Consider the following 20,467-nt stretch of genomic DNA (forward strand, 5'->3'; position numbering starts at 1 on the left):
AGATTGAAGTTGTCAAGGATTTCATTTTACTTGAATCCACAATCAACGTCCGTGGAAGCAGCAGTCAGGAAATCAAATGATGTATTGCATTGGGCAAATCTGCTGCAAAAGACCTCTTTAAAGTGTTAAAAAGCAAAGATGTCACCCTGAGGACTAAGGTGTGCCTGACCCAACTGTTATTTTCAATCACCTCATATGCCTATGAAAACTGGACAATGAATAAGAAAGACCAAAGAAGAATTGATGTCTTTGAATTACGGTGTTGTTGAAGAATACTGAATATACCATAGACTGCCTGAAGAATGAGCAAATCTATCTTGGAAGAAGTACAGCCAGAATGCTACTCAGAAATGAGGACGGCGAGACTTCACCTCACTTACTTTGGACATGTTATCAGCAGGGACCAGTCCCTGGAGAAGAACATCATGCTTCGTAAAGTAGAGGGTCAGCAAAAAAGAGGAAGACCCTCAACAAGATGGACTGATACAGTAGCTACAACAATAGGCTCAAGTATAACAATGATTATGAGGATGGCGCAGGACTTGGCAGTGTTTCGTTCTGATGTACATAGGGTCAGTATGAGTAGGAAGCAACTTGATGGCACCTAACAATAACATGGAATGTTGCCAATAATTTGCTGTTTTACACGTGATTAGCTGTTCTCTTGCCTTACAGTGTACTACAGAAAGCAGTAAGATGAAGCTTAAATATCGTCATTAGAAATTCCAGATAGGTCCTAAGCAACAGCTGTCACAGCCCAAAGTAAGTGTTTGATAAGTATTAAGACTAGAAATACTCACAATCTCCTTGGTCAGCAGCCCATGCAGACCAGGCTGCCACCCGACTTCTGACATCCACCTGGGTCATGGTCCCAGGGGGAACGGGGGCAGGAGCTGTTGGTGGAGGTGGTATACCGGGGTCTGCTTTGGCAATCATTCTAAAAATGATGAAAACAAACAGAATCTTTAGCATTCTATTTCTGTAGCACATCAATTCTTTCAGCTTAGGTTATTAGTTCTTCAACCTCAAAAAGAACTATGTCAAGGGGCAGAACAATGAGGATTCTCTTACCGTTCCATATTACGTATATTTATAAATGTTCACAAAATGTAAAAACACAGGAACATTTAAATTCAGCTGAAAACTAGGTTGAATTTTTTTCTTCTGGGTCTCACGTGATTTGGGAAAGGCCAGGTACCAACTGTATTCGCAATGTCTAGTTTGTATTCCCCGAGGCACCACTCATCTTTCATGACTCTGTGCCTCCCAACACAAGTTGAAAGACATATCAGAAAAAGACCAAAATCACAGACAGAAAAGAAGGAGCACAGACATACTGATAACGCTGGGAAAACAAACAAATTGAAATTTCAGGTTGTAATCTGTAAAATATAGTATCTCCATTGAACATATCTTTCTAAACCTTTAGGGAAAACAGACTTAATAATCAATCAGTTCTACCCTTAATTTCTGTTAATGTTTTTACCTCAGGGCATCGGGCCGCCTCTTCTGTTTCCCTCCTTTACTGTCACTGATTGCACTTTCAATATCTTCACTAATTAGGTTTGCCTGCAAGGAGAGACAAGTTACCTGGGAGATTACAGATGTTTTGAGTCTTGATATGCAGGTTAAAACAGAAAAAGGGACTATGTTCCCTATCTGAATCAATAAGTGTCTTGATGTAAAAGGAAGGCCTTTTGGCTTTTTATCTGTCTTCAAAATAGTTATTTAATGGTGAACCTTCTAATGACAGGATTTAAGGGCTAAAAGAATTCTTAAGATTATCTGATCCAGGATGCCCTTAGTTTTAAAAGGCTATCCTTGCATAAAGACAAAGATAAAGAGCATATGCTGACAACAAAACTGGGTAAATATCTCTGCCTGAGAAGAAATGAAAGAGTCCGTGCTTGTATAGAGATGAGTTCCTTCCCTTTCTTATCTCCAAGATCCGCTAAAACCAAACCAAACCAAACTCATTGCCGTCAAATTGATTCCGACTCATAGCAACCCTACGGGACACAGCAGAACTGCCCTATACGGTTTCCAAGGAGCGGCTGGTGGATTCAACTGCTGAGTTTTGGTTAGCAGCAAAGGCTTAACCACTGTGGCACCAGGATCCACTGGGCACCCATTAACCACCTGAAACAAATTACTCAGCCCCGGCAGAGCTACTCCTAGTTTAGAGCAAAGTCAGTATAACCATACAATGAACTCCAACACTGGGTTGCGCCCTTTGTGATAATCACTTAATTCTGCCATTTCAGGTAAAAATTAACTTCTTCATATGATTAACTTTTCCAATACTTTTCCAACAAGAACATTTGATTCCATTTTCTTGGGAATCAAAGTGAGATTAGTATCTATGAAGTTTATTTTGTTTGCTTATGAGGTTTATTTATAGCCAGTGACTATTACTACATATTAGATTCTTGCTGGGATGTATTTATCTTCTCTTTTTGTGCCTGCTTGTTCTCTGTAATTATGTGTGTTTTCTCAAATACGTATATTATATACTCTTTTACAGTGAACATGGATAATCGTAAATTTTTCCAGCTGAAATGGCAGTTAAAAATCATCTATTCTCGTTTTATAAATAGCGAAACGGAAGAATAATGAAACTGCAATGACTTGGCCAAGGTCTCATGGCTAGTTAAATAAGAGTACTAATGGATCCCAGTCCAGTGTTACGTCCATAAGAATGGTCTAGTTTCAGAAGGACGCTACAAACATCATGTCAAAGGCTTTCTGTTATGTGGGATGTTAATACGAAGATGTCTAGCACCTGGAACTTCCTATAGGGGGATTATTATAGTTCTAAGAAAAATTTTATTACAGATGTGAGATAGGAGTATTTTGTGAAGTCCCACATAAAGAAACTTTAAAACTCAAAAGACATGTATACAAGAAACTGCATCATATTTTATTGTATTTATATTTTCAACTGGGCAAGGAAAAAAACTCTCTCGTATGTGGAATACGGCACCAATGAGTAAATGCATATGGTTGTTTAGTGGCACTTGAGCTTTTAGTTATGACAAACAGCATTCAGTAAATTCATTTCAGATACATCAATACTCATTCCCTATAAAAGAAAGTAAGCTCTTTATTCTCAAAACTGAAATTCAGAATCTTTACTCAGCACAGTAATTCTTAGCTCCTGGGAACCGTTGGAGAACTGATGCAAATACCACGTTGGAAATGTCTTTTAGCTTAGTCTTCTGCTAGTAAAATATTTAAACTAAATTTCACTATACTTTCAAAGCAAAACATTCAGTTTAACACATATTGATTTAACATATCTAACCCTGCAAAGTTCTTAACAGACTTAACGACTTCGAAAAGGCACTATGTAAAATACGAGGAACATCACATACACAAATTACCTAAATGCAGCATTTTTTTTCAGATAAGATTTTTAGACAATTATCTATGACATAAATTGAAATTATAAGACAATTATAAAATACAATGTTTACAGTCGAATCATATTTACCTATCACATTTTAATGGCAAAGACAAAGAAAAAGATAATTCTTTGTTAATCTTCCAGCATTTCTACATAAAATAAAATTTACCTCAATATTTTATAATACACAAACACAATGATAAATCACTGTTTTGGCAAAGTACCAATCAACACAAAAAAATTTCCTTTTAGAGAAAACAGCTCATTAGATAAAGATATTTAAGGTTGAAGACAACTTCTACCCACTGCCATCGAGTCGATTCCGACTCATAGTGACCATTTAAGACTGAGGAGAACTGTCCCACAGGATTTCCAAAAAGCAGCTGGTGGCTTCGAATTGTCAACCTTTTGGTTAGGAGCCATAGCTCTTAACCACTGTGCAACCAGGGATCCAGAAGATAACTTCTAGTGTCCAATAAATCGTCACACATTATAATCATATTAAAATTACAGTGCACTTTGAAACACAAACCTTCAGAATATAGCCTGTTATTACTATTAACTATGCTCAACTATTTTTGCATATCCCTTGGGGATTGTAAATCCTGAGCAAGTATTCAACTCACAAAATTAAACTAAACCCAACCAAACTCACTGCCATCAAGTCAATTCCGACTCATAGCAACCCTACCGGACAGAGTAGAAGTGCCCCATAAGGTTTTCAAGGCACAAATCTTTATGGGAGCAGACCGTCACATCTTTCTCCCATGAACAGGCTGGTGGGTTCAAACCACCGATCTTTTGGTTAGCACTGAGCACTTAACTACTGTGCCACCTGTAAATTAGTATCATGGACAATGTCTAAATTTTTTATTCAAATAATCCTTGCAATGTGCAAAATAAAATAAGAAAGCATGGTTATTTATTGTCCATGAAGCACGGTTTTTGAAAAATCAGTTTTTAATTATAAATCCAAGGCACTTGAAGAATTTATTATCTAGAGCAATTTTTTTAATAAATACAATTCATTTGATTTTTTTTATATCACTTTATCTCCTCTTTATTTGCCATTAAAACCCTAAAGGAGATACCAAGGTATCTGCTTTCCTCAAAAATTTCTCAGAAACAAAAAAATCTAGTACCCACTAACCATGACTGAAATAGGCAATTCACAAGCTGTCAGAACATTTGCTGGAGGGAAAAAAAAAATCCCTTTTTTATTTTTTTACCTTAATCTCATCACACTGGAAAAGATGAAGGTCTGGCTTGTTCTGGGCTGGCTCTTTGCACACCAGGGCGAGGACGGAATCATAGTTGCAAGAATGCATCACAGCTTGGCAGTGCTGGATTGTGTTTAAAGGAAAATTCTCCAGTTCATTCTATAAAGTGAAAATATAACTTGTATTATTTTTTATTGTATATATAAAATCTAAGCACTGTACAAATAATTTTTAAAGTGTGCAAATCACATTTGCAACAAATACTAGTAAACACTGTAAATACAGAGAATAAGTAGGTATAATGATGGCAGCAGAGAAACGGGTGAGCTGGGAGTTGGGTAGTAGAAAGAATGACAAAAATGGAAATATTTAGCAGAGGAATGTAGTTATGTTTAACAAACAGAAGAAATACTGAACTGAACATTACTAGTTTCCTCAAGTTATAAGGTAGAGATGATGTCTTTAAGGGCAAAAACTGAGGCCTCTTTCCAGAATTATTCACCATCTTACATGGTACTCTTATCCTACAGGTTATGTAGTGTCGGAATAGTTTTTACTTGATCACTGGGTAGTCATGTAATCAATATACTCTTTCAGGTTCTACCTTCAGTGATCACAACTGTTAGGCTAAGAACAATAAATCATTTGTACATTTTTTATTTAACTGAAGCTACTGCAGATGAGAAAATAACTACGTGAAGACTCCTGTAATTGTAATCCAGACAGTAATGTCAAACAGCAGAATCATAAGGATCTCACTAAGAAACACACTCCTCAAAATGAAAAGGACAGATATAAAACTTAGCGGGCAGTGAGTTTACATCAATGGGGAGAATGGTTATACAACTCGAAGCATGTAATCAGTATCAATGAATTGTATATGTAGCAACTGTTCAATTGGTGTATGTTTTGCTGCATATATTCTCAACAACAACAACAAAATAAACACAATTTTTTAAGTAAAAACGATAAGGATATTTGGTAGCACACAAGTGAACTCTCTAACCTATAAAGAGCCATGCAAATAGAACACTCAACAGATTAAATAAGTGCTTCTTACAACAAATGACCTTTCTCTTCACAGTTAGAAATCTGTATTTAATAAGAGATATTTAACGTGCTTATCCTTAAACTAGGAGTCTTGGTGGCACAGTAGTTAAAGCACTTGGCTGCTAATCAAGAGGTCAGCAGTTCGAACCCACTAGTCACTCTGCGGGAGAAAGATGCGGCAGTCTGCTTCTGTAAAATTTACAGCCTTGGAAATCCCATGCAGCAGTTTTATTCTGCCCTATAGGGTCACTATGAGTCAGAATCCACTTGAAGACAGTGGGTAGGTATCCTTAAACTAATGGTCTTACACAAACACTGAGTGGTGTCATGATGTAATTGATGGAATAAATTGTAATTTTATTTAAGTAAACAAAATACAGTGTTCCTGAAAACTGGGACATAATAAAACAACAACTTTTATTATGGACCACACATATACATACACATCATCCATAAATTTTATTCTAAATCCTGATTCCCTGGAATCTAGCAAACGTACATCAAAAAATGCAGGATCCGTTAAAATAGAAATTATAATTTAAATTAACAGAAATTAAAATTTAAAATTTCTAACCCATAGCAGGGAGATAATAAGTTTTCTTTCTTTGCAAAAGTAAATTAAATAATATTCCTTCTCTATAATTACTCAAAACCATGAAGGCCAGAGAAGCACTTGGTTGCTGTTCTCTCACAGCACAGGAATCAACAAAATGAAGGAATTAACAAATTTTATCCCCGCTCCTACCAAAATACGCTAATATTATGGCTACAACAGTTGTTTCTATATCTTAGCAATGTAAATGCTTATTATATAATGGGGCTCAGGAAATTTCTCTTTTAAGGGGCTCTAGCATCTCACTTGCCAATGAGTGTGTTAAAGAAAAGTGCTTGCTGTGGAGCTCGTGAAAGGTAACACACACTCACACACACACACAAAAAAACCCTTCATCCCAACTCGCTCATTTGCTAGACAATGGTCTGGCCTAGTGTGTAATTAACATATGCCATAAAGAATAATGTCCCCTTGAGGGTCTTATTTTAAAACTACGCGTTTTTTTCCTCATTTCTTCCATCTCATCATTTGTGGGTGAAAGAAAAACTGTATCCTTTCATCTCTGGTTTAAACAACTGATTTTGCATGCATACATATTATGATTTCTTCCCTCAAAATCATTGATCAAAAAAAAATTTATTCTGTCAAACTTTCACCCATTTTCAAACAATCTGACCTGATGGTAAACATTAATATTTGTAGGGCTTTCTTGAAAATAAAATAGTATAAATTTAACAAACTTGCCTTTGATTCTAAATCAATCAGGCTCACAGCTCTGTCGTCCACTTGAAGAATCATATCCTGAGTCCATACTTTGCCCTTGGCATCAAGCAATTTCAGCTTCCTTATTCCATCATCAATAGTTATCATAGCATCTTTCCGATCCAGAACAAATGTAGTCAAGTGCTTATGATGGACAAAAAAGACAGACATTTAGAACACATACACTACCTCATAACACACATTTTCCAAAAGAAAGCAAAGCTAACATAATTGAAGTCAGCTAGCAGAGAGATGAGAGACAAACAAAAAATACTCTAGAACTTGGCAGTTATTTCATCGAGAAAATAACGTTAAGCAGGCTTTTGTTGAACAGATGAAATAATGCCTTGTTTAAGATATCTAATTCTGTTCAAGACTGAGCCCTGTTGAACTATATAAACATGACATAAAAACAAATTCTTAACAGCTTAAATAACCTTCTCTTAAAATGACCTTTCCCACCATTGTACGAGATTATGGTTAAATGCTGAACAGCCGCAGATAATCTACAAGGCAGCTTCGAAACTATGGACACTGATACTTGAGAAGAGCAACAGCATTTTTAGTCTGTAAAAGCTATCAAACTTTTTATTTTACCAAAACCGCTAGCTGAAACAAACTATTTAAATTTAATTAAGCATGCATGAAATAGGCGGAAAACTAAAAGAGCAATTTAAAAATTATTTCTCTACTTTCTATTTTCCATTATAAGCAGGGGTCACCTAGCTAGACTTTCATTAAAAGCAAAGATCTTAAAAGATAACAACGGAGCAAAAACAAAAAGGAAACCATTATTTAAGAAAAACTAGTAATGACTTTAGATAAAATTAAGAATAAAACTAAACCACTCACTGAACCTGTCAAAGGCTTAAATTCAAGAAGATTCTATAATGCCACATAAAAGCCATTGTCCCGCTGTGACCAAAATAAGGCTGACAGTAAAGTTATCATTTTCATTTATTCTCTGTGAAAACCGGTCTCGGACTAACGGTATTTTTATATGTAACATCTCAGCTTTACAAAAATCTAAAAGAAAGCGTCAATAGCTTAAAATACATCATGGGGTGAAATAAAACATTATTCTGATTTTGCTTCCAATGTGTATATCCCTCAAGGGTCATTCTAAATTCTGGCAAACATCAAAAACATCATACTTCAACACGGTACTGGGATACATCCGACACACTGCTGATACTGTCCCGTGCATAATTCTTCCTTTGTTCTGAAAGAGAAATTTAAAAAGTCATTATCTACTCAGTAATAGGCTGAGGTTCATGTACTGGTGTCATGTGGCTATCTCTACAACTAGTCTATCTCACATATAAATACAGTAGTTGACACGCCACCCTTGTGTGGAGCATCTGAAAACACTCATTATTCACAGTATATCTTAAAGTCATAAGAAAGCCTAAATACACAATTTGACCTTGTATAAATTTTCAGAATTCCAAAGGTTAACAAGATTATAAATGTAAGGAAAAGAGTAATTTTGTCTAAAGGTTTTATTAAACAGGGACCTATTCTTTGACAAAAAAAGAAAAACTGGTTTGTAAATTTCATCTGTGAATGCACTGAGAACAGAACAGAACTGCAAACACTGTCACAGATACTGTATTATATGAGTTAGACTACGTGGCTAAAGTAAGGAGACACTACAAAAACATAGTTTTTCACAACAGCCAAATGATGGACAGTGTTAGAGGAGATTCAAAACGTGACTCAATCATACTGATCGCAATTAAACATTAAACATTAGCAATTCTCACACACATCTACAGAACGCACAAAAGTGATACTCAGAATTGTAGATAGAAGCTGTTAGGAAAAATGAGAAAGTTAGGTAGAAAGTTACTACACCAAACCACTTAAAAAGCAGAAAGAAATCTCTAATCTTTTTTTGTGAAATGCTGCAAAACCAAAAATAGTATTAAAATATATAATATGTGAAGGCAACATTCGGTATTTGTTACTTTCTAATCAAGCAACTGGCTTATTTATAAATTCACAGCTGTCCTATTTCTTCTAAAGCAGAATTCAAGATAAAAGGGTTAAACAAGATCAAACCTAAAGACTCTTACAGCATTAAAATTCTGACCTATATATGTAAAAACAAAAAAACCTTTATCTTTTGTAACATTTTTTCTAAATATAAACATACTTCTTTCAGTTCATATAAAAATGTTTAGATCTTCCTACACAGCAGAAATGGAAAAACTCTGCTGAACATAAAATAAAATACAAAAAAACACAAAGCACATTTACAGATTTATAATGTTAGTAAATAGAATTAAAGAAAAACTTGTATAAATTTTTGTTTCACAACATATATGAAAGTAAGTTTTCATTTACATTTACTTAAAAATTTTGATAAATATCTCATTATGCCCTATATTACACCACTCTGATGTTATTCTAATACATTCTATTTTTGCTTTTGCAGCATAAAATTACTTAATAAAAACAGACACACTACAAAGTTCAGTATCTGCTACCTTTCTTTTTTTGTTTGGATGATGACCTGAAGAAGTATGATCCATCTGGTCCTACCAAAATAATGTGATCAAAGAAAGAGCTGATTTCACCTCAAATTTTCTAGCCCAGTATGACAAAACATTTATCTTCACTTACTTGATGTATTCTACATATTACAAAGTGAATAAACAAAACTTTTCTGTATATTAGTTGAGGATCAATCAATGTGTGATAATAAATGGATAACTGCTCTTAGTGAAACCATTATAACTGACGAAATATAATACATGATTCAGGGACATAGCTACTCAAAGTACAATAAGAAATAATCACTACTTTAGAGTCAGTGGTTCATCACATTCTAATATACAACTCTCCATGGCCAACTCAGAATATGAGGGTAGTTCTATTTCCTTTGGTCTGACTTGGGAACAGCGGAAAAAATGCATATGATGTGGCAGCCCCAGGATGTTCAAATGCTTGACTGAGCCTTTCAGATAACTGTGATTAGCAGACACAGTTGAAGGCCAAAAATCCTATGTTCTCATTATAAAGTAGTTTAAGAATTCATCCCCCAAACTTCCCGACACGGAGTTCCTCAATCCCACAGGAACAAGCTTTACAGATATAGAAAAACACTATTTGGTAGCATTTGTAAACAGTATAATGATAACTGATCAGCTGCCTAGCAGATACGTTATCATTTCTATTATTCCAAATTAATAACTTATTTGAGGAATGCCTAAGCTGCTTTCATTCCCGTATTATACAATAAATAAGACATACGTGTTAAGAGAAATTTCCCTTTGAAGGTTCTAGAATTTATAAATGCCACTGAATGGATTTATAAACAAACCAGACATTCCAGTCATTTTAATTAAATGAATAATTAAAGGTTAATATGAACATTTAAATAGGCGATTTTAAGCTAAGGTCCCTAAGAAGCTATTGTAGTACATACCTTTTTTAAGAGAATCATATGTACTCACAAGTACAGCTGTAAATAGTAATTATGCTCCTAGGCTAAAAATCTCACCAAAAGCCTTAAAACAGTGTAAAAAGCCTAAATAAAATCTTTTGACACTACTCAAGTTAAAGTCTCTCATGGAAGTCCACTTCTGTCTCTACAATGGTTCTCGGCTTTGGCTGCACGTTTGAATGAACTTTAAAAACTAGTGCCCCAGAGATTCTAATGCAACTAACTGGGCTTGGGTGCAGCCTGAGTATGGACAATTGTAAAAGTGCCTCCAGTGATTTCAATGCGCAGCCAAGCTTGAAAACCACTGCTCTAAAGTTTGTGCAAACACCAACTCTCTGCACGCTATCTCTTCCAGCTTTTCCCTTCCATGAGCATAAATCATGGCCCAATAACACATTAAATAGTAACTGGAGAAATACAGCAGCAGAATTTTGGATTTCTAATATTATAAGCTGCTCAACCCCCAATACAAAAGTGAGGCTCTCGCTCCTGTTTCTCTAAGAATCAATTAAAGTTAGGAACAGAACAACAGGCCTCATCCCTTATTGCTTACAGTACCACTGGTTATGGTTCACTATTTTTCTTATCAGCTTTTAGTCTACGGACCAGAATATATGATTCCAAAAAGACAGAATTATGTGAATTAAATAACCAGCGAAGAAAATTCTTTACATGTCATTTTAGCAAAGTTAGCTTGATATGCTGTTGCATAAATTGATATTCAATTTCCAGATCAGAAATATTAAATTTAGGTGCCATCTAACTCTTCAATTAGTACAATACAATGGCAAGTGAGTATGAAGGCTTCAGTTTTTAAAGTTGATTCCCTTTTCCCTGCCTTGGCTGTCTATGCATAATATAGCAGCATCTGAAACAGCTAATATTCAGAGATGCAGTTAATATTCAGAAAATTTTTACTGTCTCTTTCTATGAAAACAAAGTTTTGCTTAGAAAGTAAGGATTTGTCAATTACAAAGAAAAAAGTAATTGCTGAGTATTTCTCTCTCTAAAGAAAACAATGGGCTACAACTCATATTACTCACTTTACACTTACAAAAACATTAAAGTAGAATTCCTTTCCCATTATCATAGTGTGTAACTGCCATAGAGGAGAGGTGCTTAACGGGAATTAGTAAACAGCACTGAGTGATCATTACTAACTCTTATTATCTAAGCAACTACAATCCCAGTCTGACAAATCAGTATCTGAACCAAGACACCATTTTAAAAACAAAGTCATTCTTCCAAAACTATATTATTAAGAATTAATTTTACTGGCCTGTTCAACAGATAATTAAAATGGCTTATCTTATGAGGAGAAAGAAAGCTTTAAAATTTTCAGTTAAAGTTGGGAGAACTGCCAAACTGTCATTTAGAGTCACATGCTCTGGCACACTCTAAGCAGCTGATTTTTGACTCTGATTTGCCCAACTACCTGATAAGATCATAATCATGAGTCATTTACTCTTTTAAGAATTTCAAAAGAACAGCATTTTGTTCTTTAAAAAAAAAAGGAAGAAAAAGATATAAGTGGTTTCCCTAAGTGAAACACATACTGTACATAGAGAGGGGAAACAGAAATGGGTTTAACTTTTGTCTGAAGTATTAAAAACAGGGAGATTAACTCCAAATACAGATCAGGAGATAGGAACATAAAGAGAAAAAAAAAAAATCAGTAGAAAAAGGAAAAAAAAATATGTAGGGGGTGGATGTCTGTTTTTTTGTTTTTAAAAAGTGGTGTATTCAGGAACACTACAGTAAGAAAGCTGAGTTAAGCACTGTGTAGAAATATAAGGAAGTTTAGAGTGAACTCAATTATATAAAAACTTACTTGCAATTTATGGCTACTTATACTCAATTCTTACCAGCTCCTCCCCCAGTAGAAAAACAAAATCAAGAAAAAACACAAATATATTTTCTGACTTATTAACATCACGAAAAGTCCAAACTCAAGGCTAAATTGAGACTTGAGAGAGAACCCGTCTATCATTTTTATCCATTAGTATCTGGCTTCCCAACAATACAAGTCTCAAAGTTACTCTAAATACTGGTAACAATAGCCAAGTATTACTAACTGGAAACTCGTGAACCTTGAGGTTTTCTGGAAACAGGATGACTTTAAACAGCTGATTATTAGGGAAAATGGTGATATTCCAAATTCAGCAATATCTAATTAAAAGGGAAGTTACTTTTCTAGGAAGTTCAATTATTCTGAACACTGCATACTTAAATAAACTTTCTGAGTGGCAATAAAGATGTCACAATGTCTATACATTAAAACTTACATATTTTAATGTATAAACTTTTACGGGGAAGACTCTAATCCCCAGCTCAGAATTTATTTACTCTACTAACAAGATTTTCAACCTAGTTCCCCAACCCGCAACATATGAGAAGTAATGTGAGATGCAGCCTTGGGACCCAGCCACACGGAAAAAGCAGCCGGAAATATTCAAAAGGGAAAAGATTCTGAATCATTTGTGTAAAGAATACAGCCTCTGATGTGTACACTGCAGTACACAAACTAGTGTGCACAATGATGACCCTCTGAATTCTCAAGAAATTACATGTGCTACATCCTGAGGGGGGAAAAATGCTTAATACGCTTCACAAGTATTTGCCTTAAAAACGTTTTTAAATTTTAGTGCTTAAAGAGTGCTTAAACAGGCTAGTTGGAAAAAAATATATATAAAATTTCCAATTCCCTGATAACACAAGCCAAGTGAAATGTTACTGTCTTGAGGTAAGCAGAGGAGAAAGAAATTAATATTTATTTTCCTAAGCAAGTGTTACATCATCAGGGATGTTTGAAATGCAGAGCCCCTTGGGTGCTGGCTTTGGAATTTTTTTACAACAATGAAGAAATTACAAAATAGGGTTATTAAAACTACAGCATATCTTGTTTTTCCTTGAATAAATTAAAATTAATAATACCCCTAAGAAAGCAAATTCATTGTCATATAAATGTGTAATTCACAATACATTTATGGTATTTGTTTGTGTGTATATATTTTTATATATATATTTCTAGTGCCCTATAGGAAGTGGTATCTGGAACATTAGTTTAAAAATATATAAAGAAAGTTATGTCTTGATCCTGTCAAAGTATCACTGTGACTACATGTATAACATCATTTGGAGTTAACGTCAAAATACTAAATGTGAGGCACTTGCTGAACCTTAGGACCCAGGACAAAAAGTGACTTTCCTGTACCCCTCCCCACCCCGATGACAGGTTCTATACTCCGATTTTCTCATATAAACTTTTCACAATATTATTATCAATTCTATTTTACAAACAAGGAAACTGGGGTCAATAGCTTAAATCATTTGCTCAAAATAGCAGCCAGTTGGCGGAAGAGCCACAAGTTGGCTATAGATACTTTGGTCTCCAAACCCATGCCCCATGCCACCTCTCTGAGTGCACGAACCAATATGAGTGGCATGTATGTTCTCAGATCTGAAAGTGTTCTCACAAAAAAGACAAGCTACATAAAACTCCTAATACAGGCCCTGGTACGTGGTTAGTGTGTAAAAACCAGCGGCCATTATTGTGAAAACTCACATTCTGGTGCTCTTAATAGTATTCTCATATTCCAAAGAGGTGCATATACCACCCAGAAAGGCAATTTAATTCTGTGAGTTTTACTCAACTACTTTAATATCTGTGAAAGGAGAAATTTTAGAGAAAATGCATAAAATTGTGAAGAAATCAAGGACACTACAAATATCTTCTTCACCAACTTTCAAGTTACAAAGAGAAAATTAAAATCATGTAGTCTGGGAGGCTAAATGCTCCCAATGTTAAGTAAATACAGTTAAGACTTCAACTAGAATTTATTTATTGCAAAGGTTCGTTCAAAATATAATAGTATTACTCCATTGTCATTTATCCATCTATCCATCATGTTAAAGGGAAGGCACTGTGGGTGCACACTGTGTTGGGGAAGTGGATATTAGGTATAAAAAGGAATGGCACATTATCTGTAACCTCAAGGAACTTAAAAGCATCTTACTTCTAAACCTAGTATTATTGCTAAGCTTGTTTCCTTCCTCAGGAAATACCTCTTGAATTTGCCCTATCCCTCTCTTTATAGCCTGCTTTACATACACATGGGTCATTTTTATCACACTACACAAAGTGAATTGTCAGTATTTTCTTACCAGCAAGATTTTTAAATTGTGCAACTCTGACAGATCACCTAATCTTAAAAAGCAGCCTTGGTTTATTTCATACGTAAAAAGAGGGAAATAAAAATTCAGTGCTTAAAAGCTAAAGATTTTCAATCCTTACATCTACCATTTTATGAAGCTGCTCCTAACACAAAACAGTCATTAAAATACGTAGGTGAGTCCTACTTTCTACCCCTTAGTACTTCCTTAGATCTCTGAACACAGTTTCAGATCTGTGGTGTTTGTGAGAGGATGAACACTTTTTCTCCTTAACCAAACTCTTAGGACTCTTACTTAGACCTCTGATTCACCTATCTCCATTCATACTCATCAAATTCAGCCTCAATACTACTACCAGAGGGACCCAAGACAAATTTGGCCTTATTACTTCCCTGGCTAAAATACTACAATGGCTGTTCGTTGCCTACAAACAATGTCCAAATCCCTTGGTTATGATTCTTCCTAATATGGTCCATGTTTACTCTTCCAGCCTTATTTCCCATCTTGTTACTAGCCGCTCCATAGGAGAAAGACGTGGCAGTCTGCTTCCATAAAGATTACAGCCTAGGAAACCCTTTGGGGCAGTTCTACTCTGTTCTATAGTATATCACTATGAGTGAGAATTAACTGGACGGCACACAGCACCAACAACACTCCAGCTAACGCCAAACAGCCTGCAGTTTGTTAATTCATTATATTCATTCTACAAGTATTTACTGAGCATAAATTTTACATTAGACACTGTGCTAGGCACAGGACATACTAAAGTGAACAAGACAAATACGGCCCACCTTCATAGCGCTTATACCAAAAACCAACTGCTGTTGAGTCGATTCCGACTCATGGTGACCCCATGTGTGTCAGAGTAGAACTGCACTCTATACGGTTTTCAATGGCTGATTTTTTAGAACCAGATCATCAGGGCTTCCTTCTGAGGCAACTCTGGGTGAACCCAAATCTCCAATCTTTTGGTTAGCAGTTGAGCAGGTTAACCATTTGCACCTTCAAAGGACTTGGGTTTCATATCATCATTCATAGTGTCCCCCTGCCCCCCAAATGCCTAGAGAACACCTACTTACCTTTCAGAGATTAGCTCATGGCTCATCTCCTCTATGAAATCCCTCTGACCATCCGCCCACTCAGAAGAACTGGGCACCCCGAAGGCATCCTGTACACATAGCCATCCAAGCACAGTTTGCCCTTTATTATATCTAGTCTAGTCTACCTCACCAATGCTATACAAGCAATGACCATCACTTATTCATCTCCGAAATGAATAAAGGACATGGAAATAAAGACTATGAAGATTATGACTTAAGACATAGCAGCACTTACTAGATGATTTGTCTAGAAATGAAAGACTGAAAGAATGACTTTATTCTTACAAAAACCAATTTCCCTTTTAAGTTACCTTTAAGTCACTCTCTAAATTGCAAGTTCCTTAAAGTCAGGGACCATATATTACTGTAACATGTCTCAGCGCACATTAATCACAAAATAAATATTTGTTGAATAAATTCTCTAGATTCACAATTCATAACTACTAGGCCTTGGTAAAAAATATCCCAATATAGTACTCAAGAAAACTGAAACCGACAGGCTAATCAGACTGATGAGGCCATTAAGAAAACATATCCTTGTATGGTTTTAAATCCATTTTATGAATTCATGATTTGAGTTACAAACATTATTCACTGACTATATAGGCAGTAAAAGAATCACAAAATCTTAAAATTGTTCACTCTTACCACAGACAAGAAGTTACAGATTTAGAGAATATATTACAAAAAAGAATTTGACAATTTTAGAGAATTCTGTTGGTTCCTATAGTAGATAATAATAGTAATAATAATACTAATAACAAAAACAATGACAACAATAATAGCAAATATACGCAGGCACTGTTCTAAGCATTGTACATGAATTAACTCATTTAATTCTCGTATCAACCCTATGAGGTATTCCCATTATACAGATAAGTAGCAAAATGAAATACAGATGATGAAGTAATCTGCCCAACATCATTCAGCTATTAAGTGGTGCAACTGAGTCTGAACTCAGGAAGTCTGGTTCCAGAGGTTTTGCTCTTAACCATAATACTATTCTGGCTCTTTTATTATTAAAACATAATAAAGACCATGCAGACCCTGGAAAAACAAAGGATTTCCTAAATATATGTGGCATATTTCAAGAATCCTCAACTTCTTTTAAGACTTATTTTTATATTTGAAGTTTAAAAAATATTATGTGTACATGAAGCAATATAGACAGGGCACTGGCAGTTACGGCAGAATTGGGGAGAAAGCTTGGTATTTTTGCAGTGCAGTAAAGAAATTATGCAAGGGCTGTTAGTCTTACTGCAACGCTACCCAAAAAGTTCAAGTCTATAAGGAAGAAGTTATGTCAACTGTCAGCACATAATTGAGTCAGTCATGAAGATCAACGAACAAATCAAAAATAAACAGAGGAAAAAATCCAGATAAGGCACTGATGCCATGCAAAAGATTCCTTATACAGTGATGTAAGACATTTCTTTTGTAGTTTTAAATGTATTACAGAAAACAGAGGTCACAAATTTGTTACAGTTTTTTGAAAAAAAACCTATCACTACTTTAATCCAAAGAATATAAACACAGTATGGGTTCAAACTCTCACTCTGAAAAAGTAATTAGTAAAAAGTGCCTTAAAAACAGAATTATATCCCATCAAATAACCAAACATACCATAAAGGGCCTTTGCACTTGAACTGTGTTCTCTGTCCATTTGGGAAAAAGTGGGTAATCCGTAGCCACTGTAATTAAAAAAAAAAAAAAAAAAAGGTCATTGTGTAGGTTAAAGTTCACAGTAAGCAAATAGATTCAAAATTATAAAATAAAAATTCCAATGCACCATAATCACCATGTGACTGGGCTTGCCAAAATGAGTCAACTCCCACTCTGGTGAGTGGTCAAACAAATAGAATGTATAAACCATGCTATCCCAATGAGGACCAAATCTGATGCAAATCCCAGCTTCCTTTCAAATGCCAAGTAAGAACTGGAGCCAAGAGGATTCACCAATATTTAAATTATCTTAGAAGAGTTTGTTTGCCATACTGAGTAGAGTTCTGACCAGTAATCCAGTTATACACCTCTTAATAATTCAAGCTATAATGGAATACAAAGTATTTTCACAGATACTTAAAATATAGTAATCTAAACACACTTTTGGGATTTTGACCTGCTTTACTGTCTACCTAGCCTCCTGTTACTAATGTGTTATTTGAATTTTGTTCATTTATTCAGCAAACATTTATTAAGCCCAAAATTCTAGAAGATTGGAGAGAACGGAAGGCAGGGTATTGTGAATAGGACAATTAAGTGAAATAGAGCAGAATTTGATATGTGAGTAAAACTAATAGCTACATCATGGAAGATGAAAAAAGAATTCTTTTTATTAGGATATCCAAGAAGGCTTTACCACCAAGTTAACGTTCAAGCAGTATCTAAAAGAATGAAAAGAAATTCAACAGACAGGTGGATAATTAAGCGAGGAAAAGGTGAATGGAACTGGCATAAATTCAAGAAACAGCATGGCGTCTGAGGGAAAATGCATCTATAGGTAGTTCCCAGTTTTTAAATTAAAAAAACCAAACCCATTGCCGTCAAGTAGATTCTGACTCATAGCCGCCCTACAAGACAGAAAAACTCTGCCCCATAGAGTTTCCCACAAACGCTTGGTGGATTTGAACTGTCGACCTTTTGGTTAGCAGCTGTAGCTCTTAAGCACTTCTCCACCAGGTTACTGACACCCATTTTAAGGACAACTCCTACTTGCCCTTTAATGTTATGTAAATTTGCCCTCACTTTGAAACAAGTGAACCAACCCCTACTTGCAACAAATTCCTCATCACAATCACCTTCGCTGGCTGCATGTGCAGCTTCTAAATCATTTAACAGGCTTTGAGCCTCTTCGTGCATTAAAGCAAGGCTAAACAAGAACTACACGCACCTGTTTCGACTGCCTACAAATTTTAGCTTAAAGACACTCAGGAATGAATCTCGTTCGTAACCGGACAGTGCCTGTAATGTGACCTGCCCAGAACCAATAAATGGATAGAAAATTAAGTTGAAGGCAGATAGAGAAAGAGTTCATATGTCATGCTGAAGAATTTATTGTTTATCCTCTGGCTACAGTAAATATTTTTATACAAGGAAGTGACATGATCGGAAAAAATTTTTAAAGAAGATAATCCAGGAATTGATGGGAAGGTAACCTGACAGGAAGGTGATGGAGAAATTCAGGAAGGAGCTAAAAGTCACAAATAGAGCTACAGAAGGCAGGGATGGAAACAAGAGCTCTTTAACAGAGTAAATTAGTATAAATTAATGAATCAATGGATGTTTGTTTTAAGGAAAAAGGAAGAATTGAGGATAATGGCCAGATTTTCCAGCTTGAACAACTAACAGACAAGACTGAGCTGGCACCTGACGCTCTTCCCCGTTGGTTCTTCACAACCAACACTAAAGAGATACGCGAAAACCTCTGTAAAGAGAAAAGACAAAGCTAACTCTTTGTAATGGGAACAATCTGGTTCTGAAAAATGAAGGGTGAACTATATATCACAATGGCCAATATAGAATAACAACATTAACCACAATATATAAGGCGACAGCCACTTAAATCAGGGTTGTGATTTCAAGTGACACCCAGGAATTGTACTGCTCGCCTGGTCTTAACTTTTTTTTACACACTGGTAAATAGCTTCATAGCTTGGCCAAGATAACATTTAAATTCCTAAAATGCTGATATTTTATGAATGAAAATAATAGAATGCTACAGGGAAACAGAAAGATCTGAAGTATACATGTAATTCTGGAAAGCAGTAATATGTAATATACCAGAATGAAACGTTTTCCAACTATGAAATCGTTATCACTGGGGTTGACAACTACTTAACTATCTCATTCTTACCAGACACAGTAAACCTTTAATGATAACATACAGTAGTGTTACAAAGAAATTATGTATTACTGAGAAACGAACTACACAAAGAAATGACACTAATCTTTTCATTAAAAATATAAAACAATTAAAACCACCAAATCTAATCCCCCCCAAAACAAATTAAGTATAAACCTTTCAACTTACTTCATTTGAGATGAGTACATTCCAAAACCACTGGGATGATTAGAAATGTGACCGTTCATCGTGGCTTCTGTGTCTGTGTTCTGAAAAACGAAAGGCACTCAGACTGAAGGCAGTAAAAAGCCCATGACACCTCAGGTTCCCAGAGTTATTCATTCAACAAATATGTTACTGCTGGGAGTGATGACGGCTGAGACAGAGACACAAACTTCTCCACCCTCAAAGAGCTCAGGTTCCAAAGGTATAGGTACACATATACACAAAGATCCAACAGGCATTTAACATTAATATACTAAAATTATAACCAGATTTAGGTAAGTAAAAGAAAAATCTAAAATACAGTCCTGAATCTTCTAAATATACAGGCACAATTCCATATTCTGTCCAAACTCATAATCAATTGTCAGCCTTAAGAAATGTTATTTTGTCTACTTTTCCATTATAAAAGTAATACAGACACATTAAGTTAAAAAAACTAGAGAAATAAAGTACAAAAGGGGAAAATATCACCCAGGGCCCTACCATTTAAAGATAGGAATTTAAAAGTCCTGTCAATTTCCTTCCAGTCTTTTGTCTGCATGTAGTTTTCTTTCCTTATTTCCTCCTTTCTTACTTCCTTCTTCCCTTTCTTGCTTCTTTCAAAGTGTATTTGTAAATATGCTATCCATACACTCTTGGATAAATCTCTTTTCAATAAAGTGTTCATTTACACATTCCTTTTATTT

General features: G+C 35.2%; 1 protein-coding gene across 1 annotated transcript in view; it reads right to left on the reverse strand.

Moving 5' to 3' along the window:
- Nucleotides 1-20,467, reverse strand: part of EPS8 (EGFR pathway substrate 8, signaling adaptor) — a 125,824-nt gene that overhangs the window by 59,691 nt on the left and 45,666 nt on the right. The window contains exons 2-8 of the mRNA XM_004387348.2: nucleotides 19,746-19,825; nucleotides 17,339-17,406; nucleotides 8,146-8,213; nucleotides 6,974-7,135; nucleotides 4,636-4,785; nucleotides 1,487-1,569; nucleotides 801-937 (exon numbers count right to left, since the gene is read on the reverse strand). Of these exons, the coding sequence (XP_004387405.1) occupies nucleotides 801-937; nucleotides 1,487-1,569; nucleotides 4,636-4,785; nucleotides 6,974-7,135; nucleotides 8,146-8,213; nucleotides 17,339-17,406; nucleotides 19,746-19,804 (727 nt within the window). The 5' untranslated portion in view covers nucleotides 19,805-19,825. The remainder of the gene's footprint in view (nucleotides 1-800; nucleotides 938-1,486; nucleotides 1,570-4,635; nucleotides 4,786-6,973; nucleotides 7,136-8,145; nucleotides 8,214-17,338; nucleotides 17,407-19,745; nucleotides 19,826-20,467) is intronic.

The sequence above is a fragment of the Trichechus manatus genome, unplaced genomic scaffold (assembly GCF_000243295.1).
Source record: "Trichechus manatus latirostris isolate Lorelei unplaced genomic scaffold, TriManLat1.0 scaffold00184, whole genome shotgun sequence".
Classification (NCBI taxonomy): Eukaryota; Metazoa; Chordata; class Mammalia; order Sirenia; family Trichechidae; genus Trichechus; species Trichechus manatus.